This window comes from Camelina sativa, chromosome 4 (assembly GCF_000633955.1).
Source record: "Camelina sativa cultivar DH55 chromosome 4, Cs, whole genome shotgun sequence".
NCBI classification, from domain to species: Eukaryota; Viridiplantae; Streptophyta; class Magnoliopsida; order Brassicales; family Brassicaceae; genus Camelina; species Camelina sativa.
The window spans coordinates 22,965,706-22,991,596 of NC_025688.1; the positions used below are offsets into that span (position 1 = coordinate 22,965,706).

Consider the following 25,891-nt stretch of genomic DNA (forward strand, 5'->3'; position numbering starts at 1 on the left):
CTTTTAAAAAGTAGTAATATAAGTGGGCTCATTACCGTAATAAATGGGCCTAAAATTGAAGACAATAATATATGATTAAGGCCCATTAGTAATTGGTATTCGTCTCTTTCCTTTATCCGCGTATTACTTTTTTTTGTCTGAGGAGAGAGTTTGAAATCATCAGCCATGGCTGCTTTTGCTTCTGGTTTGGCTTCGACAATCTTCTACTCTCCTTCCTTACGTACTACCACCGGTCAAGCGACTCTCTCTTCTCCGACTCGGATTCGTTCCTCACCTCACGTTTTCAGGGGAATTCAAAGCTTCCGGCGATTTTCTCAGAATGTTACCGCCGATCGATTCAATAGCTTCTCGTGTAACTGCTTATCCGCCGTATCCACTAGCACAATCGATTATGAGGTCAGTTTCTGCATTCACGTCTCGGTTTGTATCCCAATTTAAGTGGTTTCTGACTGAATCAATCCGGTTTTAGATTTCAAATGCTACACACTAGTTCTAGTTGCTGGTGTATCAGTCTCAGTGATTAAAATGGTCTTTATACCACGATCATGTGGTTATTGTACATTTCTGTAGAATTTAGGAGAGTGAAATTGAATCAATTTTGAGAGTTATAATATGATGTGCAGTTCACGGATGGTGGCAAAGAAGTGGAGTTAAGATTGAGGTTGAAGACAGGTGAGATACTTTCACCAAAGGATATATCCGTAGACGCTGATGGAACATCGTTAGCCGTTAAAGAAAAGCGAAACGGATTGCTGATTACACTTCTAGAGACTAACCAGCTCTTTGACAAGATTGTGCCCTCTGAAACGATATGGTTAGCTTACGCTAAATCTTGCGTTACATGACTAGTTTTTTGTACTGTGTGGCATTTCCTTGAGGGTTGAAGTCTTTGTTTTTTAATCCAGAACAGGTACATAGACGAAGATCAGTTGGTTGTGAACATGAAAAAGGTGGATGGGGAATTGAAGTGGCCTGATATTGTTGAATCCTGGGAGTCTTTGACTGCAGGAATGATGCAACTTCTTAAAGGTGCATCAATCTACATTGTGGGTGATTCAACTGAAATCAACCAAAAAGTGTCTCGGGAGCTAGCTGCTGGCCTTGGGTATGAATTCAGATTCCTCCCTGTCATTAAAGAGCTCAGTATGAATACTATTTATGAGGTATTTTTGAGAGTCTTATACAGTTGATATGATCTGTGCAGGTACAGTCCTTTAGACTCAAAGGAGTTGCTGGAAAGCTTTTCTAAGCAAACAATCGATTCTTGTGAGTCTGCTTTTGGATCATGATCATAGTCTAAAAAAGGAAATCTTCCTAACTTCTCATGACCCTTTATTTTTCTTCATTCTAGGGATTCTTGCTGGAGGGCCGGATTCTGTAGCTGAAGCAGAGAGTTCAGTGTTGGAAAGTTTGAGCAGGTAAAAAGTCATATCTAGGGTTCAATCTGTTTTTACTTACTGTATTCTAAAGTTGGCCACCAATCTTACATGGCTTTGCAGCCATGTGCGTACTGTTGTCTCAACTTTGGGAGGTAAACATGGAGCTGCAGGGAGAGCCGATCAGTGGAGACATCTTTACTCGGGATTTACCGTTTGGGTATCACAGACTGAAGCCACAGGTTAGTTCTCTCGACATCCATTTAGAAGTAACCCTTGTAAACAGAACAGTAATCTCATTCTTTACACAACCAAGATTGGTTCTGAATGCAGATGAAGAATCAGCTAAAGAAGAAGCGAGGCGAAACAAGCAAGAGAGGGAAATTGGGTATTCAAATGCAGACGTAGTGGTGAAGCTCCAAGGTTGGGACCCGACGCATGCCAAGAGCGTGGCTCAAGCATCATTGAGTGCACTTAAGCAACTGATCATCTCAGACAAGGGACTTCCAGGTAATAAACAGAGAGAAACCCCTTTGTAAATTGACGGTTAAATCTGGTAAACGTTATGGGATTAAATGTGTCGTTTATGTTTTTGAAGGTAAGAAGAGTTTGTACATACGCTTGGGGTGCCGTGGCGATTGGCCCAATATAAAGCCTCCGGGATGGGATCCGTCGTCTGACACCGGAGCTCATCCACAGTTTACATAAACAGTTTCAAAACCTGCTATTTTGCTCTCTCCAACAAGCGATGCTCTTCTTTAAGAATATTTCATTTTGTTACTACTAGCGACGCCGTTTCATCTGTAAATTTGAAACTGTTTTGTTATTCGATGATTTTGAGTTCTGCTACCAATAATTTCCAGCTGATGAATAAAAGATACTTTCAAAAAACCAAGGCTGTTGATAAATAAAAGACTCTTTGATTCAAAATAAGTAATACAGTATCTGGACAATAGACACTAGTTTCGGCAAGAGTAACTATTATAAAAATAATAGCCAGTTCCTAAAGAGCAAGTCAAGGTTTGACTTGATCTAATTATTAAAGGTTTCACGACAGCAAAAGAGAAGTCGACACATTCATTACTCTAACCCAAACTCCTTTGAAGACCCGTTATGGTGGATTTCAGCAGATCATCATCTCCTACAATCACCCGCAGCTTCTTATAAAATCCCATTCTCGATATCTTCTTCTCCTGCAACAAGCACATATAGATTCTCAGCTAAACAATATGAGATAATCTTGACAGATGGGCAAAAGAAACAGTTTAAAAACTTTACCCTAAGTTCCTGGAAACCAGAAATAATCAAGTCCATGTCTTTCTGGGCAATTTTGCTTGAGATTGCATTGAATAGCAAAGGGAAAGGCATCAGGGAAGATCTGGGCCTTCGACTGCTGGAACTGACACTATTCTTTTCGCTCCCTGAACCTTCAGTTGATACCCTTCCTAGCTCCTGCTTAATACAAACAAGCCACATTACTGGTTTGTGTCCCAATCAAATATACACTCTTGACTACTTGAGAACGAGAATATCCTAAGGTAAAACTAAACTTACATTTGAGGGAGAACCTTTGGGTCCTTCCAAGGTGAGCCCCGAAGTCTCATGCTTACCCTGAGTAGTAGGAAGCATATTCCCTGCACAAACACAAATGATACATGTCATCCAGTTTCGAGTACTGCAGAAAACAAAATGTGATGGTCGAAATACCCATATATACATTAGCCATGAATATCTCACTGGACCCTTGGGATGATCAAGTGTGTTATCTATCACCCCCAGAGGTCACAAGGTGACACTAAGTGGATCCTTTTCTAACTTATAGAGGAAGATTTCAGGATCCAAAAAGCTGATCTTCAGCAAGATCTATAAGCTGTCTCCCATTCAATGCGTCATCAGTTGATTTTTGAGGGATATTATACTTTAAAGGAGAGGTGGGAGAAAGAACATATTGTAATCACCTTCAGCATTGGGGATAGACAGCTTGAAGCTAACTACAAATTCTGGGTAAATGTGAGTGTTCATATTCATGTTCCAGATAAGATAATGCTTCGGACACTCGACATCATCAACTCCATTATCATACTCTTCTCCACCAGTAAAGAATTGAGTATTATCACCACGAAGAGGCTCCATATTCCCCATTATTACACGGCACAAAACCATGTGCCTCACACCATTATCGTCAATATCACAGTTTCTAGCACTGTAAACAATATCTTTCACACTTGCTTAGAGAGAACCAAAAAAGTAAAAAAGAACTAAAACGTGGAAAACAAAAATAGCATAAGGCAGGCAAGAGGGTAACGAGCATAGAGGAAGAATTATAAACCTGAAATAAGGGGAGTTTGCAGCATTTAAGTGAACCCCAACACCATACATAGACTTTTTAATAAATGCTCCACCCACTCCAAGTCCATGCATCTTAACTGCAGATAACACTTCTTTCTTTGCAGGAACCCATGCATATCTAATGTTCGCATCTCCTCGGTGTTTCTTAGTGATGTCAGCTTGCTTCTGGAAAAGAGATAGACGAGCTTTCGCAATCTCGCNAAAACTAAAACGTGGAAAACAAAAATAGCACAAGGCAGGCGAGAGGGTAACGAGCATAAGAGGGAGAGTTACAAACCTGAAATAAGGGGAGTTTGCAGCATTTAAGTGAACCCCAACACCATACATAGACTTTTTAATAAATGCACCACCCACTCCAAGTCCATGCATCTTAACTGCAGATAACACTTCTTTCTTTGCAGGAACCCATGCATATCTAATGTTCGCATCTCCTCGGTGTTTCTTAGTGATGTCAGCTTGCTTCTGGAAAAGAGATAGACGAGCTTTCGCAATCTCGCTTGAAACCTGATGCACATCAAGCAACTCAACATGCCCTAGAGAAGCAGTACCTAAAGCAAACATTTGTTTGACAGCATCTTTATCAAGTTGCTCCACAGCAGGCTTGACACCAGAGAATTGATCAGTTTCTGCTTTACCCCATTTCACAACAGCATTATCAGGCTCACGGGTGCAGCTATCCTCTGATGCCTCGTCATCTTGCCCATTCGAAGATCCCTGAAAAACTTGAATATAATCCATATTGTCACCAGACTCGTCGTTAACCTCATTCAAGTTCAGCCTCGGTAACTCCCCACCATTGAGATCAATTTCAAGGTGCAGCTTGATCTCACGTTGATCATGTTGTTCTGGATCACGTTGATGGCAGCAGTCCCTTTCGAGGTTGTCATAAATTTCGGGGAAAAAGCATTTGCCAGCAATATCAATCCAAGCAAGCTGTGTTTTTACACCTGTTTCCAAGTCTAGTCGATGCATGTGCAAGAAATCCAGGACAAAATGGCGACCGCTCCAGTTGAACTCAATTGCAGCTCTCTTTGCTTCAAGATCATCCTTGATGGCGCCAATAATATGCTCAGGCAGATCAATCCATTCATTGTTCTCATAGAACATTACACGCTTTGGCACTCCTGTCTTCTTAAAATAGGAGTAGTATCTGACCAAAGACTTCCCAACGTGATTCTCAGAAACATTAACTTTGCTTTCAACATTCGGTTTTCTGCTTTTCTCAAGCTTTTGGGTGGAAATGTTCGGTGTGAGCACACATTGCAGCTTTGCATATGATCTTCCACAATCATATGGAGTATAGTTCCCAGGATGCTTTCTCTTTTTCCCAAGTCCATCTTTATAACTACTATCCGATACCTTGACGATTTTGGTTTCCATTTTTATCTACTAACGAAGCTAAACCTATAACCTTGAATGGAAAGTCAAGGAACACAACGAACTCTGTAGCAGTCCTAAGGATGGTAACTCACCAACAGCATCGAAAAAAACTGCAAGTAGAAAAGTGTGCATCACATATTATAAAACTACAGTGGCTGTATGCCTGTATAATAAATATATATACAAATATCAAAAGAATAGTTCACAAGGAAATAATCTCATAGTTCAATAGATAAAACATAAAATCAAATGACTATCATCATGCAATAACCCACATCACAAAAGATACTGCTATAAACCCCATGAAAGAGCAGCTATATGAAGAGTGGTTCATGAGTTTTCTTGCAAAACGTCGTGTTTGTATTATAAACATGAATGTAATGAAAAGACCAGACTCAGTATGCATTGTTAATCAATTAAAACATGGATGACACTTGCTTGCAAAATCCCTTTACACGCTTAGGCCAAGTCATATACAGGAGATTACACGAAAGGAAAGAAGTTACAACCAACCTACACAAGGATGAAAAACAGAGAAATACAAAAGAGGGACAGCTACTCAACAGGGAAGATCATACAACATAGTGAAGTAAAAAACATGCCAAAACAAACCATAAAGCGTGCAAAAAAAATTGCGGATACAATCACTCATCAGAAAGCTAGAGACTTACCTGGCTGTAGCAACTGATACATACAATTTTCTTCTTCTTGGAGAAATAAAAGTAATCAGAGACTAAATACCACCGTCCTTTCTTCGATGTTCACAAATGCCAAAATGTAAACTCTGTCAGCAAAGCCAAAAAAATAAAAAAAAATTTAAACTTTCAATGGCAGAAACAGACCAACAAATAACAAGGGTGTCAAAAGCAGTCAAGCCAAGCTATCTTATCACGTTTAGGTGAATACATGATTCATAACAAAATAAAAAAAAGTCCACAAGAATATGCAGAAACTTAAACGACTAGTCATTGGACAAGACTTTAAACAAAAGCAGTTCCTAACTCGAAGACAATTTCAAAAGCAGAAACTTTTTAATCATTATTTAAATATAAGACAAGTAAAAAAAACTATGCATTTCAACTTCTCCAAAAAGCCCTAACGCAATTTGCTAATAACACAAATAAACCATGAATTGACCCCCCAAAACACCTCAAGAACAACAAAATCCTAAACAATTTCGACTAAAAAAGTAACACAAAGAAATTCAGATAATCAATTTAAGGAGCAGAAACATTATAAACTAAAAAGAAAACAAGAAGACAAATTTTAGGAAAAAAACCTTATGAACTCTTCAGATTGATCGCAAGGCAAAAGGGCTTTAAGCAAAGAGCAAACTAGGAGAAACTTGTAGAGAAAGACTGCTAGAGCAACGAAAACCCTAAACCGGCGACGATGAAGAAGTTTGGAAAAAGAAGAAGACGACGACCCATTTATATATATATATATATATATATATTCTCTTAGGCGAAAAAATCTAAGTCGGCGGTTCTGGGGATTTGTCTGTGTGTCTTCGTTTAGCGGTTTAGGCATAGGACAAGACAGACAAAAGTTATGTACTTTGTGTTCTTCGCTTTTAATTTTTTCTTCACGTCAAAGCCCAATTCTAATTGGATCGTCACCTAAGAAAAACGGCACCGTTTTGGAAATTGTAAGGGCTTCAGCCCAAACAATGACAGCCCGTTTTAATCAGCAAAATCCTCAAACAGCGTCGTCGTTTTAGACTGAGAGTAAAACCATCAGAAGACTCTGACGAAGAAGAAGAAATAAATTTGTTGTGTTGTGGGTTTGCTCCTTAAGAAAGAAAATGGTGAAATCGACTACGAAGGATGCTCGGGATCTATTCCACACTCTTCGATCTGCTTATGTTGCTACACCAACCAATCTTAAGGTCCACCATTCTCTGATGTTTGTCTTGTATATGGATCAGAATCATCATTCGATTTTTATGTTTCGAAACTGAAATCACCTTAAATGTTCTTTGTTTTTGAACTCGTTTCCGCAGATCATTGACCTGTATGTTTGTTTCGCGGTCTTCACAGCTTTGATCCAGGTACTCTACTCTTAGCTCCTTCTCTGCTTCGAATGTGCATCAAGATCCGTGCTTTTTCGATTTGTTTTATGTGTTTAGGGATACCAGATTTATGAGTTCTTAATGTTCATCAGCTACGAGAATTTGGTTGAAATCCTAAATCTTTGGGTTTTTATATATTATCGCGTTGTTGTATTGATATATGATTTAAAATGGTTATCTAGAAAAGGCACTCTCAAGTTTGCAATTTGGGTTCATTTGTATTAGCATCCATCACTTTGTTGTTGAAATGTTTGCTCTGTGTTTTGTTTTCTACAATATAAGAACACAAGCTTGAAGCTAGCGAGAAACTAAACATCTCTTGTTGCTTAATTCTTGACTCATGTAGATTTTACTGGATTTCTTGATAAACATTGTTGAATTTCTTAATAAAGGAACCTGGTTTTTTTAAGTGTGTTGATTGTTGTGATTGAGCAGGTTGCTTACATGGCTCTTGTTGGATCGTTTCCTTTCAACTCATTTCTCTCAGGAGTTCTCTCGTGTATCGGGACAGCAGTTCTTGCTGGTGAGTTTTAATAACATACAAGTTTCCCATCTGTTTCTTGAAAAAGATTAGCTTGGGAATTCCTGGATACTGAAATTAAACAATCTGTCTTTCCCGTATATAGTCTGCCTCCGGATTCAAGTGAACAAAGAAAACAAGGAATTTAAGGTAACTCCTACAATAATCATTAGGGGCTTCAACAATTATCCTCATAAGACAGCTACTCATTCATATTTGCATTCCTTTTTAATATTGCAGAATTTAGCACCTGAGCGAGCTTTTGCTGATTTTGTTCTCTGCAACTTAGTCCTCCACCTGGTCATCATAAACTTCCTTGGATAACTCCTTTCCTTGACTTGATCTCATGAGATTTTCCAGAACAATTACTATGGTTACTTTTTGTAGTTCAGATATTTGAGATTTTATCAGAGCATCATCTTAGTCCTTATATAGAAGCTTGTTTTCTTAATGCCAAACCCACGGCAACTTTTAATAACTATACGCAAAAGTGACAGAAAAAAGTGATAAACAAGGAAATTGCTCGGCCTACTAAACCCATTTGTTAACGTTTGCACACTTAGATAAACTTACTTCATCAAGTGAAGAAAACATTAATCTGAAAAAATGTAATCAAAGAAAATAGAAGGATACAGAAAAGCACATTGCCTCAAATTCGTTTCTGCAAATAAAGCAAAACATTCCCAATATCTAATTTAACTTACAACACACACACACACACACTGGACGGACAACCCTCAAGAAAGATAAGGAACTATTCCGAACCAATTGATCTCTGATGTCTAAAATCCTACAACCACCTGTTAGCAAAGAACCGTGGAGTGTTGTTGCTGCTGCTACTTTTTTTTATACCTGTGTTAGGAATTGGTTTTGCTGTATGTCTTTTCACTTTGAGTCTTTGTGGGAATCAACCTTTCGCTCTGCGGCGCCTGTTTGATCGCTGTCTGGTTCGAGGCCATCCTTGTCCATGTTTATGCCTTCAAGTGGAGGGAATAATAAAAGTTGGTCCTGCAAGAACAAATAATACAGGAGAGAAGAGTTTCACTGTCTGTGTCTGATGTAAAGTGAGTTATGACCTGGCTCTAAAACTATTTTATAAAGTTAACAATCTTTACCTTCAGAGAGGTGTTCTCAGCGGTGAGCTCTTCGCATTGGCTTTTGAGCTTGTTGATTTCTGCTCTGAGATTTGTGTTTTCATCATTCAACACCTCGGCGCGTTGGGCCAGCTCATCACATTCGGCCTGAAACACAAAAAACTCTTCCTTATCAATATTTAGTTCACACGGGAATGCTAGAAGCAATCTAAGGTTTGTTTAGTACCTGTTTACGCAACCTGGATCTTCGAGCAGACTCCCTATTGGACTGCTTCCGTCTTTGTCGCTTAAGTTCTCTATCGTCCTAATTAAAAGACAAACAAATCTTGATTGTGAAGACAAAAGCAATATTAATTTGAGTAAAAAAATAGGGAAGGAAGGGTGGGCACACACACCTGTAACCAGGGTTGTGAATGGCCACCATCTCGCGTGATTGGAGCACCAATTCCAGGAACTGTTGTAGATACTTTCCCATGCATTCCAGGGATAGCAGATGAAGTAGGGGCACCCCAATAATCCATCCCAATATTTAAATTTGTTGGTGGGCCTGGAACACCTGCAGCTGTCATTGGCATGATTGGCACGGTCTGGGTCACCGGTAGAAGAGGTGTACCAGTACTTCCATTTCCGGGACCATTAGCAGAACCACCATTCTCAGATGCTGCTTCAGTTGAAATGCAAAAGAATAAAGCACTCTCCGGTAAGCAGCTTTCACAATGTTAAGTCACATGAAAGAAATGAAAGGAATAATAAAGATCATGAACGAACCATCCTTTCCGTCTTGTCCAGATCCTGACTCCTACAAGGATTGCAAAGTAAATCAGAACCACTATCATAATTATCATGGGAACTCTTCATCCTCATAGGCAGAGGGAAATATCAATAAGGATTTTCAACCCAGACGATCCAACAGACATGTTTGATGATGCAATGACTGAAAGGTTTAGTTTGCTAATGTGCATATATCACAAGTGCAAGCGGCATTCATGGAATTAAAGAAAAAATCCAAGGAAATGAATAGGTCAATCTTAATTCAGATTCATGCTAGGTTCTTAGCAAACAAATTTGTTAAAAACTCAAATGAAGGCTTGCAGAGTCGACCAACTAGGTAATCTTCATGGAACAGTGCCTCGTGTCAACATGGTTGCCAGAATGAATGCATACCGACAAAGATAGGAGTAAAATGAAAAGGATGATGATAGCTTTCCAAAACTTACATTTTGAGAGTTTCCATCACTTCCTTCACTTGAACCATCAGAAGCGCTCTCCCCACTGGAACCAGAAAATTTTGACAATCTCAGAGCAATAACAGAATGAATATTATCTAACGAAGCAAGCTTAAGTCCCAAAGAGGTCCTAGCATGCGTCCCATAAACTGGATAAAATCAAGCATGTTACATGCCTTTTTGAGTAAGCTCCATTAGCTGATGCTCCCGAGTTTTTCCCAGGTTCATTGTTCTTTCCTGTAATCATGTTCAAACTTCCCAAGCTTCCCCTTGATCTTTTGATGGGCAATTTATCCTTCACTTCAGGTTGCTTAGGATCACCCTCAGTGCCGCCTGTTGTATTGCCCTGCATAAAATCATCTCTCAATTATGATCCTACAAATAAACAAAGGTAGCAAAAGACCATTTGAGAAACACACAATGAAAAAATATGGGACGCAAACTCACAGAAGCTTCAGTCATTCCATTTGGAGAAGGCATAGCATAAGGGCTATATGGATAAGAACCCTGACACAATATAGAACGTGTTAAAGATATGATTAATAGCCACCATTTCAATACATGTCCATTTCATATCAAATATCTATGGTAGTACCGGAGGCATTGAAGGATGCGCATACATGCCACCTGGGGGATACATTGCAACATACGGATGAGGCGGAGTTCCATAAGGAGGCATCATATGCTGTAAAAGTTGATGTCGGACTCAGCAATAAATCAAAGCTATGATGATAAAGAGCTGAACGAATATCTTATTTTAATGGGAGTTAATCTTGACTCAGAACAAGACCGATTCCCCAAGCACGCAACTATCAATGTCGAACGCTATAACTCATATAAAGTAAACCCCCACTCAGTAAGTCCTTTGCAACTTTTCAGCACTCTGAACACCTATATACACATCCCAATAAAAAGCGATAGATGTAAGCTAGTTTACCTGAACTCCCCACATATAAGGGTGAGGTTGGGGACTTGATGCCACATAACCATGAGGTGGCGGCATTGGAGAATATGCCTGTCAAAAAGAAACATATAACTATCAAATCCATAGAAAACAGGTAAACAGACTACAGATCGATAGACAGAGGAATATGTCCTAGACCTGAAAACCAGACCAATCTGGTGTAGCCATGCCAGCACTCACACCCGACGAAGGTTCCTGCAAAACACAGAATATTCCAACTATAACATGTCACTGATAGGGAAACAAAAATCACAATTAGCTGAAATCTAGGGTTTGAAAATATTTCTATTTCCTTTCTAGTATCCTACTTCTAATCCTCGCTTCTAATAGCTTAAGTCATGGGTCCTTTCCTATATTAAGGTCCTCTTGAAAACAACTGGAAGCAGAGAAGGGTAAACGCAAACCTGTGAAGAGGGAAGAGCAGCAGAAGAAGAAGGCGGTGTTTTAGGTTCCTTCTCTTTACTCGATTTCTCCAAATTCTCGCTACTAGCCATTATCACGTTCCCTAGTTTCTAAAAACAACCCTCGAGAGCTTCCTGCGAGACAAAGTCATCAGCTATAAGCTAACACTCACAACAAGATCCACTCATGCAATTAACCCAACCACTTCGTTCCACACTTCTCCAACTGATCGTTGACCAATACAGCTATATATATATATATTGATATGCCAACAGCTAAAAGGTTTAGTCTTTTTTTCTCAAGATGCAGAGAGAGGTACAATGTCGGAGCTGAGAAACACAATTGCACAAAACCCAGCAGTATAAATAGAAACCCTAGAAAACTGAATCGAATTCAGAACAGAAACGGTAATCTCTAACCCCTAAAGAGACAAACTTGGAGATGTGACATATACCTAAACGACCGTAAATGTCTGAAAACTCTGAGCACAATATTTGAGATGCGGTATGAATCTCTGAGCTTGATTATTGCAGAGATTGTTGTGAGAATCAATGTCTTGACCAAGAATAAAATTGGCTGATTGGTTTGTGTTTTTTTTTTTTTTTTTTTTTTTTCCCACGGAGACGAAAGGGGGCGTGGAGTTCACGAGAATAAAAATTGCTTCTTTGCCTAAATAAGTGTTTTTTTTAATAAAGCCCCTTCTTTATAATTTATTTATGAAGTTTACCCATGTAAAGCCACTCCATAGGTTTGTAACCCACCAAAATTGACAAATTCAATTAGGTAGTTTTTTTTTTTTTCCTCAATTGAAAAAGGTTTTGAAAAGCAAAAGGTGATATACTAATACAAGTTTGTGTTATTTGCTATATCTATATACATATGGGAAAAGTAGTTTTCCAAAGTATTTTTCAAATGTTTTTAACAATAAAATTTAGAAATAATTGCACTACAACCAACTTTCTAATTTTATGAATAATTGCACCTTTCCTTTATAACCATTGCATAAAATAAACATTCAATTAAAAAAGCTCCGTTTTAATTTTTGTAAGAGCAAATATATACTCAAACATCAAATAAAGTACACCAAATTTTATAAGTGTGTTTTTACTAAATAACTTTAAGTAAAGTAGGTTTTGTGGCCAATTACAAGTTTTATGCTATCATTGGTAGAAAACATGTTATGTAATGATGCGACTACTCCAAAAAGGTTTTCCAATTTTGAAAACACTATTAATTTCATTATATTACTTTATTATTTAATGCCAAAATTGTACAGTAAAATCTCCATAAATTAATACTCTATAAATTAATAGTCGTTATAAATTAATAATTTTCTATGGTCCCAAGTTGGACCATTGTAATTTTTGACACAATTCGATAATATAATAAGATAGTATCTTTTTTGAAAACCTTTGTAAATATATATAGTCTCGTCAATATTATAAATTAATAGTTATATAAAATTATCAAATACAAGTATATATATATATATATATACACACATTAATTTTAGATAGAGTTTGTTTACAATATTTTTACTATATCAAAACTTTTAATGTTCTCTTCGAAACATGATAATTGTTGTTTTTCTTGTAAATGATTCTAAAAAAATGTTATTTATAATGATTAAAATTTTAATTTATAAATCTATTTCTTGAAAACTTACCAAATTAGGAAAATAGCTCAATAAATTATTAATTTATCGATAAATTAATAGATTTTCAGATATTATTAAATTATTAATTTATAGAGGTTTTGTATGTGACCTCTCCAAAAGAAACTATTAGGCACAAAAGAGATTTTTAACAAATAAGAGGGTAATAAGGAAAAATAATGAAAAGACTAGGGTGAGAATTAAAGGAAGAAAAAAAAACTCAAGAGTTCAAGTTCAAGTTTTTTTTTTTTGAAGGCGTCTCTCTGTCTTGTGTGTCTCCGACCACACTGCAATGGCGACGGAATCTACTGAAAGGGAATCCATACATCACAAAGCCCTAGCCGAATCGAGTTTCAATTCCGGTAATTTAATGTCGGCCCTGAATCATGCGCGGAAAGCTCTCGGTTTGTCTCCGGACTCGGAAGGTCTATCCGTCATGGTTACCGCCTTCGAGATCATCAGCTCTGCCGCCGCCACCGCAGGAGGTATGCCTGAGTGGTACAAGGTTCTAAAGGTAGAGCCTTTCTCTCATATCAATACCATAAAGCAACAGTATAGGAAGCTAGCTTTAGTGTTGCATCCTGATAAGAATCCTTATGCCGGGTGCGAGGAAGGATTTAAGCTTTTGAATGAGGCTTTTAGTGTTTTCTCTGATAAGGTTAGAAGGAATGAGTATGATATGAAGTTGAGGATTAGGATTCAGGGGGAAATGGTTAGTGGTGGTGGTGATGATGATGATGATGATGATGATGAAACATCAACATTTTCAACAGTTTGTTCGAGTTGTAGGTCGGTGCATAAGTTTGGTAGGAAGTATTTAGGGAAAAATTTGATGTGCCCTAGTTGCAAGAATAGTTTTGAGGCAATGGAAGCTGAGAATGAAGAAGAGGGTAGAGGTGGAAGTGGAACTGGAACTTTTGCTTCCGAGATCATAGCATATAGTAGGAGGAAGAAGCGGGCTGGTGACGATAGTGAAAGTCTGAGAAGAGGGAGTGAGACAGGGGAGATGAGAGAGGAAAGAGCAGAAGCTATTAATGTATCTGAGGGGTTGGATGACGAAGATGAAGGGATGATTACTTTGGCAGAAATGCAATCGGTGATAAGGAGAAAAAAATCGAAGGTTAAGTCAAAGATCACTGAGAATGATAGTACTGCAGAAGAAAACATGGGAAGCGAAACGCAGGAGAGATCTTCAGGTGATGTCCCCATGACTGAAACTTTGAGGGAGATGAGTAGTAACAAGGAGAATGAAAAACGAGAAGCTTTAAAGAATGGGAAGAACATAAAGAAGAAAAAGGCGACGAACCAGAAGGTGTTAAACGAGATAGTAGATTTAGAATACGTGCCACGAGGTGATAGGAAGAGGGATCATAGTAAATTAAGCCAAGAATTCTACAAGGAAGACGAGGATTTGGAACTATATGATTTTGGTAAGGACAGGATGCCGAGGAGCTTCAAGAAAGGGCAGATTTGGGCGATATATGATGGTAGTGATGACAGTATGCTTCGGAGTTACTGTTTGGTCAGTGAAGTGGTTTCTTTGAACCCTTTTAAGGTATGGATCAACTGGTTGGATTGTGAGAGCGAGAAACTGATCTCTTGGATGAAGATCAGTTCCTCTAATATGCCGTGTGGGAGTTTCAGAGAAAGTTTTGGTTGAACAAGTGAAACCATTCTCTCACATTGTCAACTGCGAAAGGGCTGCACGAGAAGCATACCAAATATATCCCAGGAAAGGCTCTGTTTGGGCAGTGTACTCAGATACAAATCCAGCTCTTCAGAGAAGAAAGACCGGACGCTATGAGATTGCCGTGTGCTTGACGATGTATTCTGAAGCGTATGGCTTGAGTGTGGCATATTTGGAGAAGGTTAACGACTGTAGTAGCAACTTGTTCAAGAGACGGGATTACGGGTATAATGCAGTCAGATGGGTAGAGAAAGACGATGTTGCAGCCTTGCTCTCACATCAGATTCCGGCCAAGAAGCTGCCTGAACATGAATCTGGAGCTGATCTGAAAGAGTCTTGGGTGCTTGATCTTGCTTCTGTACCTCCCGATTTGGTTTCTGCCCCTTAATGAACATAGACTGTTCTTGTTTTTGTTTCTCCTCAATCATCATCATGACAAAGAGAAACTAACACTTTATGTCAATACTGTATCTGCCTAATTTAATAATTTTAGTTTAGATCAAAGAGAGTGCTCGGAGTGGAGCGAGTATAGAGGTGAAGTATCGCCATTGGTAAGTCTGACGTTTTTCTTATTTGCGTACGCCGAAAGATAACTCTTCTCTGGTTTCGACTCTGTTTCTGGCTATAATTCATTAGGAACCCTAGTCAGAGGTTTTGATTTTCCATGTTTTATCCGCTTTATGGGTCTTGATTCTTTCTTCTTTCGTGAACTCGTTTGAGTTTTCCAATTTTCTCACTCAAACAATCTAAAAAGATGAGAACTTTTTCTCCTCTACGTATGTAGTCTTTAAGCTTTAGATGTGTATATTAGTGTCTTTTGTGTTCTGATGATCATCTGGGTTTCAGTAATCAAGTTTTGTGTCTTTAATTAGGAATATACATAACAGTTTCTGTCTTGTAAAAACGGCTTTGTCTTTTGATTGAGTACTATTACCGGAAGATAACTATAGATTTATGTTCTCTGTATAGAGCTTGTAGAATGGTTATCTTGCTTTCTGGATCTCTGTGTTGCTTTATAAGGTTAGTTTCAGTTTTTGATTGGAAATGTTGGCTCAGATTATCTGCTTTTGAAATGGTGTAGGAGCGGCAACGTGAGCGTGTGTGATCTCTCTCCACTGAAACTAGCTATCAAGATGAACTCATTTCCTTCACAAAACTTGATGCTATCTGTAACAAACGCAAACAAGGATGCAGCCTTGCTTACATCTAATGCTCATTGGTTTCACTCCCATAGCGCTGTTCCAAAGACCACAGGCATTCATCTTTCTCAAGTATCTCAAGCAAATCCTGCCGAAGGAGTGATGGTGCCTCAGTCTCGTTCGTTTTATCTTCCTACTACTATAGATTACAGAAACGGTGTGGAAACCGTGGAACAGAAGTCCACGAATCAGTCTCCCTCCTTCGAAAGCTTTGAAGCCTAAAACGCCAAGAAAGAAACGCTCTGCATCCTACAAGTCAAAGAAAACTTTGAGCATACCAGAAACAAAGCGCGAGAAGAAGAATCTGGACATCAACATTGACATTTCAAGCTTCGATACTTCCGGGGTTCCTCCTCCTGTGTGTTCATGTACAGGGGTTTCAAGGGTTTGCTACAAATGGGGCATGGGAGGTTGGCAATCCTCATGCTGTACCATCAGCATATCGACATATCCACTACCCATGAGCACCACAAGACCCGGAGCTCGTCTTGCTGGAAGAAAAATGAGCAATGGTGCTTATGTCAAGCTCCTTGCAAGGCTTGCTGGCGAAGGGTATAGCCTCTCTCACCCTGTTGATCTCAAGAACCATTGGGCCAGACACGGAACTAACAAGTTTGTGACCTTCAAGTAGTCGTTTCATTAGTTGGGTTCGGTTTTAGATTAGCTTTTGTGGTCTCTTTGTAAGTTATCTTTACAGTCTCAGCCTTTTAGTATATATGTTTCATAGTGGCTTTGAGATCATAAAGGAGATTAAGTGTCTATGATCAATAGGACAACACTTATTTTCCTTTAGGTGGAGTGTTTCTTGGTACTGCAAAGAATGTTTGGTTGAATTTGAACATGAATCTCTTTAGGGTAACCTTAAAGCAGGAGACTTTGTGGATCGATTGAGAGAATTCAGAATCAAAATGATAAGGAAGTGAGGCCAAGGACATTAGGAAATGAGCTAATCACATGTCATGGATTCCATCTTTGGCTACAAGGAACGGACCAGATCAAGACGGTTTACAAGGACCGTAATTAGGTTTTCAAACTCTCAGCTCAACAAAACCAATACAATGTATGTTTCTTGTGTTCCAATCTCTGCTTACATTGCAAGTCAATTGCTTTTTGGTTTAAGATAAACAAATTTATACCATTTTGCGGTTGTATATTTTTCTCTTTTGCGCGGACAGTCAAAGACTCAAAGGAGTCAATCTCAAGTTCTCAACACGAAGATCTGAACAGGCTATTAATTTAAATATATATATATATATATATATATATATATATGTATATATATTTAAAGATTCAGTATGAAAATTACTTTTAAAGTTCATAATCATAAAATATTGTTTATAATATCGATCGAACATCAGTTACATCCCCTCTTAATTTTAATCTAATTCATATTCGTAGTCGAATTAAAAATTACCAGTGATCATATAATACAAGTCTTATAGATAGTCATAATTAATTGGTAAAGGCCCACAGAAAACGTTTCAAAAACGGCCAACATGCTTTGACGATCGGAGTCAGAAAACAGATTCCAGCCCCTGCGCAGCACAACAAGTCACAAAGGATGCATGTGCAACTAAACCCTATCAGCATCCTCAGGTAATACTTCTTATACCATCCATTGAAGTTAATAGATGGGAAGAAAAATTCGCTTGCATCCAGAAGCATTATCATAATCATGTGAAACCTCAAGTAATGAGGCAAATGGCAGGCATCGAGTATCCATATGAACCCTAAGCAGCAATACACGACGAATAATCTGTTTTCCATTCTTTTTGCGGCTCCTGAGGTCGAGTTTTCGCTTGTAGATGCTCTGACAATACTCAGATGCTTTGTTAGTCTTCGGTCACGAGAAAATATATGGTTGAATGATGATGATGATGATGATGCAAAGTCCACATGTGCATTTGCTGCAGTTTTGGAAATTAGTTTTAGTTGTTGAAAGAGTCATTACAAGACAAGCTTTCAATATTGATAACAACCTATAATACCTGGACGAGGAACAGTTGATTTTGGGAATGAGTCAAAGTTGGAGAAAGACACTCTTGTTGGCTTCAATTGTTTCTTTAGATATGGACTCTGATCCCTGAAAATACATATAAACATACAAAACACATCCAATCTATGTGAACCCCATGATAATAAACTAATCCTCTATTGTTAATATTTTTTCAAAAAAAGCCAAAAAAATATTATTTTAGAGCAAAGCGAACATATATAGAACTACCTCGTTTTGAAGAAGTTTAATCAGAAAAAAAGGGCAAGCAAAAGGTATATATGAATTTAAAGAACGAAGGAACAAAGAGAAGTACCTTGGAAGGAAGGACGTAAAAGAGACACGGTCCGTGGCCATCGCCAAACACTGCATAGTTTCGTCTCCGGCAAGAGATTTCGGTCGAGGCTTTAGTTAGGGTTCCGCAACTTTGACGAGTTAGCAGCCGTCTTATTTTTACTAACACCGTTTTGTTATTGAAAACTTTATAGGGTTTCTAAATTTTATGGTTATTTTTTTTCCTTTTATTTTAGCGTTAATAAATAATAAACATACCTGCGTCAAAAATATAAACACTAATTATTTAATTAGAAAATAATGAAAAAATATTTGGTTAATTACTTAAAGATTCAGTATGAAAATTACTTTTAAAGTTCATAATCATAAAATATTGTTATAGAGAGAACAGAAAGATGGTCAAAGAAATACTTATCCCCAGCTGGAAAAGAAGTCCTCATTGAATCAATAGCTATGGCTCTCCCGGTCTATTCCATGGATTGTTTCCTTGTCCCAATCTCAATATGCGACGAGATAAATAGTGTCATTTCAACTTTCTGGTGGGGTCAAGAGAATGGGAAACGCTCAATACATTGGGTGGCATGAGATAGAATGTCTCTACCAAAAAAGGAAAGTGGTTTAGGTTTCAGAGATTTACATAATTTTAACTGAGCCCTACTTGCAAAGCAAGCCTGGAGAATCCCCAAAAACCCAAACAGTCTACTAGCCAGACTATATCAAGGTATGTATCATCCTCATATATCATACGTACATGCAACTAATGGAAGCAATTGTTCCTATAGTTGGAGATCTATCCAAGCCGGAAAAGAAGTATTACAACAAGGACTCATAGTCCGGTTAGGAAATGGTCAGAATACAAAGGTTTGGGAGGATCCATGGCTGCCGACATTACCGCCAAGACCAGCCCATGGTCCTATACTCAATTCGGAGATGACATTGGCTGATCTATGGAAAGAAAACAAAAGAGAATGGGACACCACAATTTTTGAAGGTGTCTTAAATCCTGCAAATCAACATTTAGCATCACAACTGTACCTTTCTCAGCATGCAGAGGTTGACGAGTATGTCTAGTCTTACATTGATGATGCTCAATACACAGTTCATTCAGGTTATTGGGTATCTACACATGTTAATCTATTGGAAGAGGAGATTATTCAACCCCTAGAGGGTTCGATAGACCTGAAAAAAGACATTTGGAATCTAGATATTCCCCCCAAAACTTCAACATTTTCTTTGAAGAAGTTTATCAGGTGCTCTGGCTACTAATTCACAGCTTTGTACAAGAACAATTCCAGCTGATCCGATCTGTCAACGGTGCTGTGCGGAAGAGGAAACGATCAACTATGTCATTTTCAACTGCCCCTACGCTGAATCTGTGTGGCGAAGTACGAGAGTAACTGCAATAGGATAACACACCTCTACTAATTCAGTTAAAGACAAGTTTCACATGTTCATTAAGATGGCGAAGAATAAGGATACACCTCGACTGATTCGTACGTTACCCTTCTGGATAATATGGCGAATATGGAAATCACGCAATGAATTTTTTTTCCAAAAGAAGAACAGATCTCCCCAGTGTGAAACCAGAAAAGGATTACAAGATGCAGAAGAGTGGCTGGAAGCCCAGACAGAAGAAGTACTTACTCCGCATACATCAATGGATATGCAACACAATAAGTGCAGTAAATGGACTCCACCACCTCAGAATTGGGTGAAATGCAATTTCGATAGTGGATTTTTACTTGGACGTCCCCATACTAATACTGGATGGCTGATACGAGACTGTAATGGACGCGTCATACTCTCTGGTTGTGCAAAACTCCATCCCGCACAATCAGCCCTACAAGCAGAAGCATTTGGATTCTTACATACTCTCCAACTTATGTGAACACAAGGATTTCAACATGTCTGGTTCGAAAGTGACAACTTGGAATTAGTCAACCTGATTAACACAGGTAAAAATAAGCAGAAGATAGATACTCTCTTGTACGATATACGCCATTGGATGAGGAAGTTACCATATGCTTCTTTGGGCCATATCAATCGTGAGAAAAACTCGGCTGCGGATGCTTTTGCCAAAAGTGCTTTATGTATTGACTCTTTGTACCAAGTGTACTCTGTACCACCTTCTTGGTTGGTCAACTACTTGTATCATCCTTTTACAATAGTGAAAATAGACCAGATTGACACAATTTTGAAAAAAAATTGCTCGTTTGACACCCTCTCTTAGGGAAAAACTAGAATAACACAATTTTGTGTTTAAATTACCAAAAGCCCAATTAAAATTGAAATAGGAAATAAAAATTAACTAAATGATAAAATAAAAACAAAAAAATGTTAAGTCAAAACTAGAAAAAAAAACCCGACAATCGTTTTTTTTGGTACAAACCGAAACTTCGTTTCTTCCGCCGGCAAAGAACAGGTTTTACAGTCCAGGGAGAAAAGCACGATCTATTGTCATCTTCGCCGGCGAATAAGAAGTGTAATCACCGGTGTTCACTGCTCTAGCCAGATACAGCGGTCGTCGTGGGTCGTTTATTCCGGCGGCGGAATAAGAACCCTAGTGGCTTCGGAAGCACGATCTATTGTCATCTTCGCCGGCGAATAAGAAGTGTAATCACCGGTGTTCACTGCTCTAGCCAGATACAGCGGTCGTCGTGGGTCGTTTATTCCGGCGGCGGAATAAGAACCCTAGTGGCTTCGGTAGTGGTTGATTTTCGGATTCGGCGCCGGTGTTCTTGAAGCCCTCGCCATTGTTACACCCTTTGAGGTATAAAAGCTTTCCTTTTGTTGCCTTTTGGCTTAATTTCTCCAAAAAACTCAGATGAAATCACATGTCTTCCCGATTAATCTGTTAAATTGAATTAAAAAGTACTAGGAACTTCCCCTTAATAATTTATTAGCACTGTCGAATTTGTTAAATTATAGTTTAATCATATTTAGTTAGTTTGGTCAGAGTGATTTAGTACAATTGAAAATTGTAGATTAATCCTGCACCAATCTCTCTGTTCGTCAATGGTACATTAGTGTTTCTTCTGAAATTGTTTGATACTTTTTTGAAATTGCAAACCAGTGAACGTCTTTGCTACTTAAATAGGAATTGTGCTTAAATAGGAACTTGCGAATGATTTAGCTTTATCTTAATTGTTGTGTTCATTAGTTTCTCTTTGATTTCTATAAATGAGAGATTTTTTTTTTGGATTAGAAGTATCTAACAATTTTGTGTTACATTTGATTCTTTTTTTTTGTATGTTTAGGAATGGCATCTTCAAGCAATAGCATCAAATATCCTCCTCTACTTTATGAAGAAGGGAAATCGCCTCTCCAACATAGGAGCATGAACCACAATTGTTTTGTGTCCAAAATTGGAATTTTGAGAGAAGGATTAGGGGTGGACGTGTGGGATAAACTCAAGGACTCATCTCTTGGAGTGTTTATAAAGTTTGCTGAATTGGAATACACCTGGGCTGCGCAGAGAGTTCACTTTCTACTCACACATCAGCTGAGAATCAACAACATTCATGAGGTTTGGTCTTTGATCGATAATAGGCCAATTAGATTTTCTTTAAATGAGTTTGCAGAGATAACAAGGTTAAATTGTGATGCATTTGACCTTTTAGAGAACTTTGATGTTGATCACCATGATTTCTGGAAAGAAATGAAAATACCAACAACCCTTGATGGTCCTATGTGGAGTGAGTTGGTAAAGGTTATTGATTCTAGCAAAACATGGCATCTTGATAAGAGGATGATGGTTGGTAGGTTATGTTTGTTGTCAGTATGCGTACATGGAATTCATCATACATCTAGAATCCCGTTGGCAACCGCTAAGAGAGTTTTAGATCCAGTTGCTTTTGAAAAACATCCATGGGGTCGGGTTGCTTTTAGTAGTCTAGTGAATTCTGTGAAGATGGTTGACTATGACAGAGATTCATACACCATACACGGGTGTGTTCATGCTTTGTTAATTTGGTTGTATGAGAGTGTTACTGGAATAGGAGAAAGTTATGGGGTTAGAAGGATAGAAACCACTGGTGTTCCACTTCTTGATTGGCGATCATCTCGAAAACGTATCAACTTCACAAACTTCATCCAAAACGAGAAGAAGTTGCATGGACAGGTTAGTAGTGGTGCTAGTTTGTTACTATCTTTTTAAAAAAAATACTTTTGACATCAACAAATAATTTGTGTGAATTTAAAGTTATTACCAGTGTTAATCACTTTATTCATGGCTTGTAGGTTCGTGTTAGGCATATGGTTCATGTTTCAGAGGAAAACATGTATCCTCTATGGTCTGACACAGATGAGCATACGGATCTACACCTAGACGAGCTACTTAAAGATCTCATTCATAACCGTTTGTCTCTAGATGCTTGGAGTTGTGTCAAAACAGTTGGTATAAGTTCAAAAAAGAAGAAAAGAAGTGCTGAAGCTGATAAGGTGAATGACAACAGAGGGTGCAATCCTAAGAAAAAAAGATTGACAGATAGTGATCCTAAATGTGAACAAGGAGAAAATGTAACCAACATGGAGGTAAGGTTTCGTTTTCCTTTACCGTAATTGATTAACATTTTTTGTCTTCTCTATTATGATATTAATGAACATGTTATTGTAGGATGGTAAGGATGACAAGTCAATTTCTTTGGATATTTGGAGGGCGATTGAGAAAATGAATGAGACTATTTCTGACTTGGGCAAAACACTCAACAGTCGAATAGATGCTTTGGAGAGTAAATTTGAAACATTCGTTGAAAAAAAAATGACGGTGTTCAAAGAGGAGATGGGTGAGAGGATTAAAGCATTGGAGAAAGAAAGAAAAGAGCCAAAAGACGCTGATGTACGGAATGATGCCACTTCGCACACCATTAACGATGATGAGGGAACAAGTAAAACACCTGTAAGTTACATTTTCCTTTACTTCTCATGTTCTGTTGTTGTCTAAAACTTCTCATGTTCTGTTTTTAAAAAACTCGACCACGTCGTTTTATTTTTTTACTTCTCATGTTCTGTTTTTTTTTTTACTTCTCATGTTCTGAATTTATAAAACTTCTCATGTTCTGTTTTTTTTAAACTTCTCATGTTCTGTTTTTTTTTTTACTTCTCATGGTCTGTTTTTTTAAAACTTCTCATGTTCTGAATTTATAAAACTTCTCATGTTCTGTTTTTTTTAAACTTCTCATGTTCTGTTTTTTTTTAAACTTCTCATGTTCTGTTTTTTTTTTTCTTAAACATATCATGGATTGTTTTTGCTTCTCATGTTCGATTTTCTTACCTCCTTGGAATGTTCTGTTCGGTTGCAGTCATGGATTGTTGAGATGAAGCAGACATCACAAGATGAATTTCCAGTTCAAAGGGTGGTGAGGAAGGAATCTGTGAAGGTTGGGAAGAAGGAAACTTCCAAGAAAAAGAAGATTACTGGTCTTGCTTCTGACGATGTTGAGGATATCACTACCCAAGTTCAGAAAGCTAAATTGAAAATAGCTTCCAGTTCTGAAGATACATGGTCCAACAAGGAGGATCAGTTGGTACATAAAAAACTTGAGGTGACATTAAACCGCCTTGGAGAGGCTTTGACGAAGTTGGATGGACCTGGACCTTCGAAGACTTCTAGACGCGTGCCCCAGTTGGCAGGATCGCAGAAGTATCCTTACCTTGGTAACTCGACAGTCAAGCGGATCATTACAGAGGGTGATAATGTGTTAGGCGATCATCTTAAGCCTGTAGATGATGAGAAACATCAGAGACTTCTGGATTTTCTCAGCCTTGACAAGTATATACATCAACAACTCTGAATAGTTTATAAAAGTTACTATCATTATCTATATATGTACTAACTCTTTCTTATATTCACAGGGAAGAGCCACTTAGCACCAGCAACGCAGCTGTGAGATTCTATTGGAAAATTATGACTCCAAGGAAACATTGGCCAAGCTATGACTATGGATGGTTGACAGAACATGTAAGTTTATTTTTGATAATTTAGTATAGGCGTTTATTCAATACTATATTTTCGCTTATTCTAGTTTTTATTTTTTTGAATGTAGCACATGGGTTGTGCAATGGCTATGTTCCGGCGAAGATATATGCGTGAGCCTTGTCCGTATCCTAAAGAGCGCATAGCTTTCTTAGACCAAGATCTGATGACTACATTGAAGAAGGACTACATACAGTTTGATATGGGGCCTAAGAATTTTGTGTTTCGGGATTCCTATGTGAAACACGTTTTTGGTGAATATCCTGAGGAGTCAGCTACGAACAAGAAGTGGTGGATTGATGTGGATAACTTATACGCTTGTCTTTTTGTCAATGGGAACCATTGGGTGGCTTTGGATATTGACTTGCGAGGTAAGAAGATTCACATCTATGATAGCATACCAACCTTGGTGAATGACGAACAAATGGCCATTGCATGTTTGCCTTTAAGGCGAATGATTCCTGCGATGTTAAGTGACATGATTCCTGAGACAAACCGTAAAAAGAGCAGAGCAATGTTGGAATTGAGAAGGGTGAAGAAAAATGTTCCTCGGAATGAAAATCCAGGTGATTGTGGTGTGTATGCTCTTAAGTACATTGAATGTTTAGCTCTTGGGAAAACATTTGATGGGCTTTGCGATGAGAACATGTTGGCTCTTCGGATTAAGCTTGCAGCGGAATTATACGACGAAGTCAGAGAATTAGCCATACCACCTAATATGACTGATTCACCTCCTCGAGCTGTTATCATCCCTTCCCTAGTTGATGAGTCCTTGTAGACTATTTTGTTTCATTGCCTTACGTTTTGTAATAACATTATAATTGTAGACTATTCTTCTTTTGCATGTGAATGTGAACGTGAATGATGATAATATAACTTGAAGACTACTCTTCTTTTGCATGTGAATTTGAACGTGAACGATGATAATATACTCATTTTAAATTTTAAATTGTTACTAACAAAAGAAGTGGAGAATATAAAAGAACTTTGAACTAAAAAGAATTCTATGTCAATGAAAGCATTGTCATTTTCAACAAAAAAATAAAGAGAACTTGGGAAGATAACAAAAACTAGGAAATTATAGAGTACATGTCTTGCGATTATGCCCTACTTGGTTGCAATTACCACATGTGTATTGTTTTCTTGGCTTCTTCTTTTCCATTGCAATTTCCAATGCTGATTTGATTCTTGAATTCTTTGGTCTACCTGGTTGTTGTTTTGGAATCGGTGGTCTACATACCTTCGTTATCACATGTCCAGGAACAGATTTATCAAGCTCCCTTGGCATGATGGCATTCTCGTAGGAAGTGTAAACGTAGTGTTTCCGATAATAAGGATGACTCATTGAAATGCGAGAAATGTTTCTGAATTCACCGGCCGCAATTGCATGTGCACAAGGGAGTTTCTCCAAGTCAAACCTGCGACACGTACACTTTTTATCTTTCAAATTGACAACATGCAGAGATGTTCCACTTGTTACTTGTACTTGGTGTGCATCGATATCTTGGACAGTAAGTAACTTAGCATAGTACACACGACCCTATAAAATAATAACGACATTATATTAGAAACTTAGTTGTATAACATACACACTTGCTAAGAAAGGATGAAAACGAACAGACCTGGAGAATTTTCTCTACACCACGAGTCAAGTCTGTTGTCATCTTCAATGCATCAGTCCTTCTATCTGAAAACCACCTAGTCATCA

General features: G+C 38.1%; 6 protein-coding genes and 2 pseudogenes across 10 annotated transcripts; 5 read left to right on the top strand and 3 right to left on the bottom strand.

The window, feature by feature from the left end:
* LOC104781954 (probable inactive shikimate kinase like 2, chloroplastic) lies at positions 121-2,228 on the top strand. Its single transcript, XM_010506759.2, has 8 exons — positions 121-396; positions 624-814; positions 911-1,105; positions 1,205-1,266; positions 1,352-1,418; positions 1,500-1,618; positions 1,710-1,886; positions 1,975-2,228. Exons 1-8 carry the CDS (start codon positions 166-168, stop codon positions 2,082-2,084), a joined length of 1,152 nt encoding a protein of 383 aa, XP_010505061.1. The 5' UTR covers positions 121-165; the 3' UTR covers positions 2,085-2,228.
* On the bottom strand, positions 2,281-6,629 carry LOC104781953 (probable inactive poly [ADP-ribose] polymerase SRO1). Of its 3 annotated transcripts, none has more exons than XM_010506757.2 (8): positions 6,385-6,629; positions 5,777-5,857; positions 4,218-5,215; positions 3,706-3,920; positions 3,335-3,579; positions 2,931-3,010; positions 2,655-2,828; positions 2,281-2,569 (listed from the first exon to the last, which is right to left on the bottom strand). In XM_010506757.2, the coding sequence occupies exons 3-8, from the start codon at positions 5,103-5,105 to the stop codon at positions 2,462-2,464; spliced, it is 1,710 nt and encodes a 569-aa protein (XP_010505059.1). In that variant the 5' UTR covers positions 5,106-5,215; positions 5,777-5,857; positions 6,385-6,629; the 3' UTR covers positions 2,281-2,461. The 3 variants fall into 3 exon arrangements, with proteins under 3 accessions (XP_010505059.1, XP_010505058.1, XP_010505060.1); XM_010506756.2 differs by having other exon boundaries at positions 5,777-5,889; XM_010506758.2 differs by lacking the exon at positions 3,706-3,920 and having other exon boundaries at positions 4,003-5,215; positions 5,777-5,889.
* LOC104781956 (dolichyl-diphosphooligosaccharide--protein glycosyltransferase subunit DAD2-like) lies at positions 6,842-8,147 on the top strand. The gene is made up of 5 exons (XM_010506760.2): positions 6,842-6,993; positions 7,108-7,155; positions 7,612-7,699; positions 7,803-7,846; positions 7,937-8,147. The coding sequence occupies exons 1-5, from the start codon at positions 6,910-6,912 to the stop codon at positions 8,018-8,020; spliced, it is 348 nt and encodes a 115-aa protein (XP_010505062.1). The 5' UTR covers positions 6,842-6,909; the 3' UTR covers positions 8,021-8,147.
* On the bottom strand, positions 8,261-12,006 carry LOC104781957 (bZIP transcription factor 16). 2 transcript variants are annotated; one of them, XM_010506762.2, is made up of 13 exons: positions 11,895-12,006; positions 11,385-11,516; positions 11,119-11,175; positions 10,954-11,031; positions 10,612-10,701; positions 10,464-10,523; positions 10,193-10,362; positions 10,008-10,062; positions 9,559-9,589; positions 9,186-9,451; positions 9,017-9,094; positions 8,812-8,937; positions 8,261-8,704 (listed from the first exon to the last, which is right to left on the bottom strand). In XM_010506762.2, exons 2-13 carry the CDS (start codon positions 11,472-11,474, stop codon positions 8,582-8,584), a joined length of 1,224 nt encoding a protein of 407 aa, XP_010505064.1. In that variant the 5' UTR covers positions 11,475-11,516; positions 11,895-12,006; the 3' UTR covers positions 8,261-8,581. The 2 variants fall into 2 exon arrangements, with proteins under 2 accessions (XP_010505064.1, XP_010505063.1); XM_010506761.2 differs by having other exon boundaries at positions 11,837-12,006.
* LOC104781959 lies at positions 13,285-15,129 on the top strand (annotated as a pseudogene).
* LOC104781958 lies at positions 15,139-16,761 on the top strand (annotated as a pseudogene).
* Positions 17,375-18,318, bottom strand: LOC104784193. The gene is made up of 3 exons (XM_010509250.1): positions 18,232-18,318; positions 17,911-18,005; positions 17,375-17,829 (listed from the first exon to the last, which is right to left on the bottom strand). The coding sequence occupies exons 1-3, from the start codon at positions 18,285-18,287 to the stop codon at positions 17,375-17,377; spliced, it is 606 nt and encodes a 201-aa protein (XP_010507552.1). The 5' UTR covers positions 18,288-18,318.
* On the top strand, positions 20,601-25,061 carry LOC104784194. Of its 2 annotated transcripts, none has more exons than XM_010509252.2 (7): positions 20,601-20,979; positions 21,467-22,329; positions 22,449-22,742; positions 22,825-23,106; positions 23,510-23,979; positions 24,063-24,168; positions 24,254-25,061. In XM_010509252.2, exons 2-7 carry the CDS (start codon positions 21,469-21,471, stop codon positions 24,959-24,961), a joined length of 2,721 nt encoding a protein of 906 aa, XP_010507554.1. In that variant the 5' UTR covers positions 20,601-20,979; positions 21,467-21,468; the 3' UTR covers positions 24,962-25,061. The 2 variants fall into 2 exon arrangements, with proteins under 2 accessions (XP_010507554.1, XP_019100453.1); XM_019244908.1 differs by lacking the exon at positions 20,601-20,979 and having other exon boundaries at positions 21,656-21,735; positions 21,830-22,329.

Coding starts and splice junctions, on each gene's coding strand:
- LOC104781954 (XM_010506759.2), top strand. CDS start 166: ATGGCTGCTTTTGCTTCTGGTTTGGCTTCGACAATCTTCTACTCTCCT. Junction 1,106..1,204: donor GAGCTAGCTGCTGGCCTTGG/GTATGAATTCAG, acceptor TGATCTGTGCAG/GTACAGTCCTTTAGACTCAA. Junction 1,619..1,709: donor ATCACAGACTGAAGCCACAG/GTTAGTTCTCTC, acceptor TTCTGAATGCAG/ATGAAGAATCAGCTAAAGAA.
- LOC104781953 (XM_010506757.2), bottom strand. CDS start 5,105: ATGGAAACCAAAATCGTCAAGGTATCGGATAGTAGTTATAAAGATGGA. Junction 3,011..3,334: donor GTCTATCCCCAATGCTGAAG/GTGATTACAATA, acceptor GTGTTTGTGCAG/GGAATATGCTTCCTACTACT. Junction 2,829..2,930: donor CCAAAGGTTCTCCCTCAAAT/GTAAGTTTAGTT, acceptor TGTATTAAGCAG/GAGCTAGGAAGGGTATCAAC.
- LOC104781956 (XM_010506760.2), top strand. CDS start 6,910: ATGGTGAAATCGACTACGAAGGATGCTCGGGATCTATTCCACACTCTT. Junction 6,994..7,107: donor CTACACCAACCAATCTTAAG/GTCCACCATTCT, acceptor TCGTTTCCGCAG/ATCATTGACCTGTATGTTTG. Junction 7,847..7,936: donor AAGAAAACAAGGAATTTAAG/GTAACTCCTACA, acceptor TTAATATTGCAG/AATTTAGCACCTGAGCGAGC.
- LOC104781957 (XM_010506762.2), bottom strand. CDS start 11,474: ATGGCTAGTAGCGAGAATTTGGAGAAATCGAGTAAAGAGAAGGAACCT. Junction 9,590..10,007: donor GTGATGGAAACTCTCAAAAT/GTAAGTTTTGGA, acceptor CAATCCTTGTAG/GAGTCAGGATCTGGACAAGA. Junction 9,095..9,185: donor ATTCACAACCCTGGTTACAG/GTGTGTGTGCCC, acceptor TCTTTTAATTAG/GACGATAGAGAACTTAAGCG.
- LOC104784193 (XM_010509250.1), bottom strand. CDS start 18,287: ATGCAGTGTTTGGCGATGGCCACGGACCGTGTCTCTTTTACGTCCTTC. Junction 18,006..18,231: donor TTTACGTCCTTCCTTCCAAG/GTACTTCTCTTT, acceptor ATGTATTTTCAG/GGATCAGAGTCCATATCTAA. Junction 17,830..17,910: donor ATCAACTGTTCCTCGTCCAG/GTATTATAGGTT, acceptor CCAAAACTGCAG/CAAATGCACATGTGGACTTT.
- LOC104784194 (XM_010509252.2), top strand. CDS start 21,469: ATGGCATCTTCAAGCAATAGCATCAAATATCCTCCTCTACTTTATGAA. Junction 22,743..22,824: donor AAAATGTAACCAACATGGAG/GTAAGGTTTCGT, acceptor ATGTTATTGTAG/GATGGTAAGGATGACAAGTC. Junction 23,980..24,062: donor GATTTTCTCAGCCTTGACAA/GTATATACATCA, acceptor TTATATTCACAG/GGAAGAGCCACTTAGCACCA.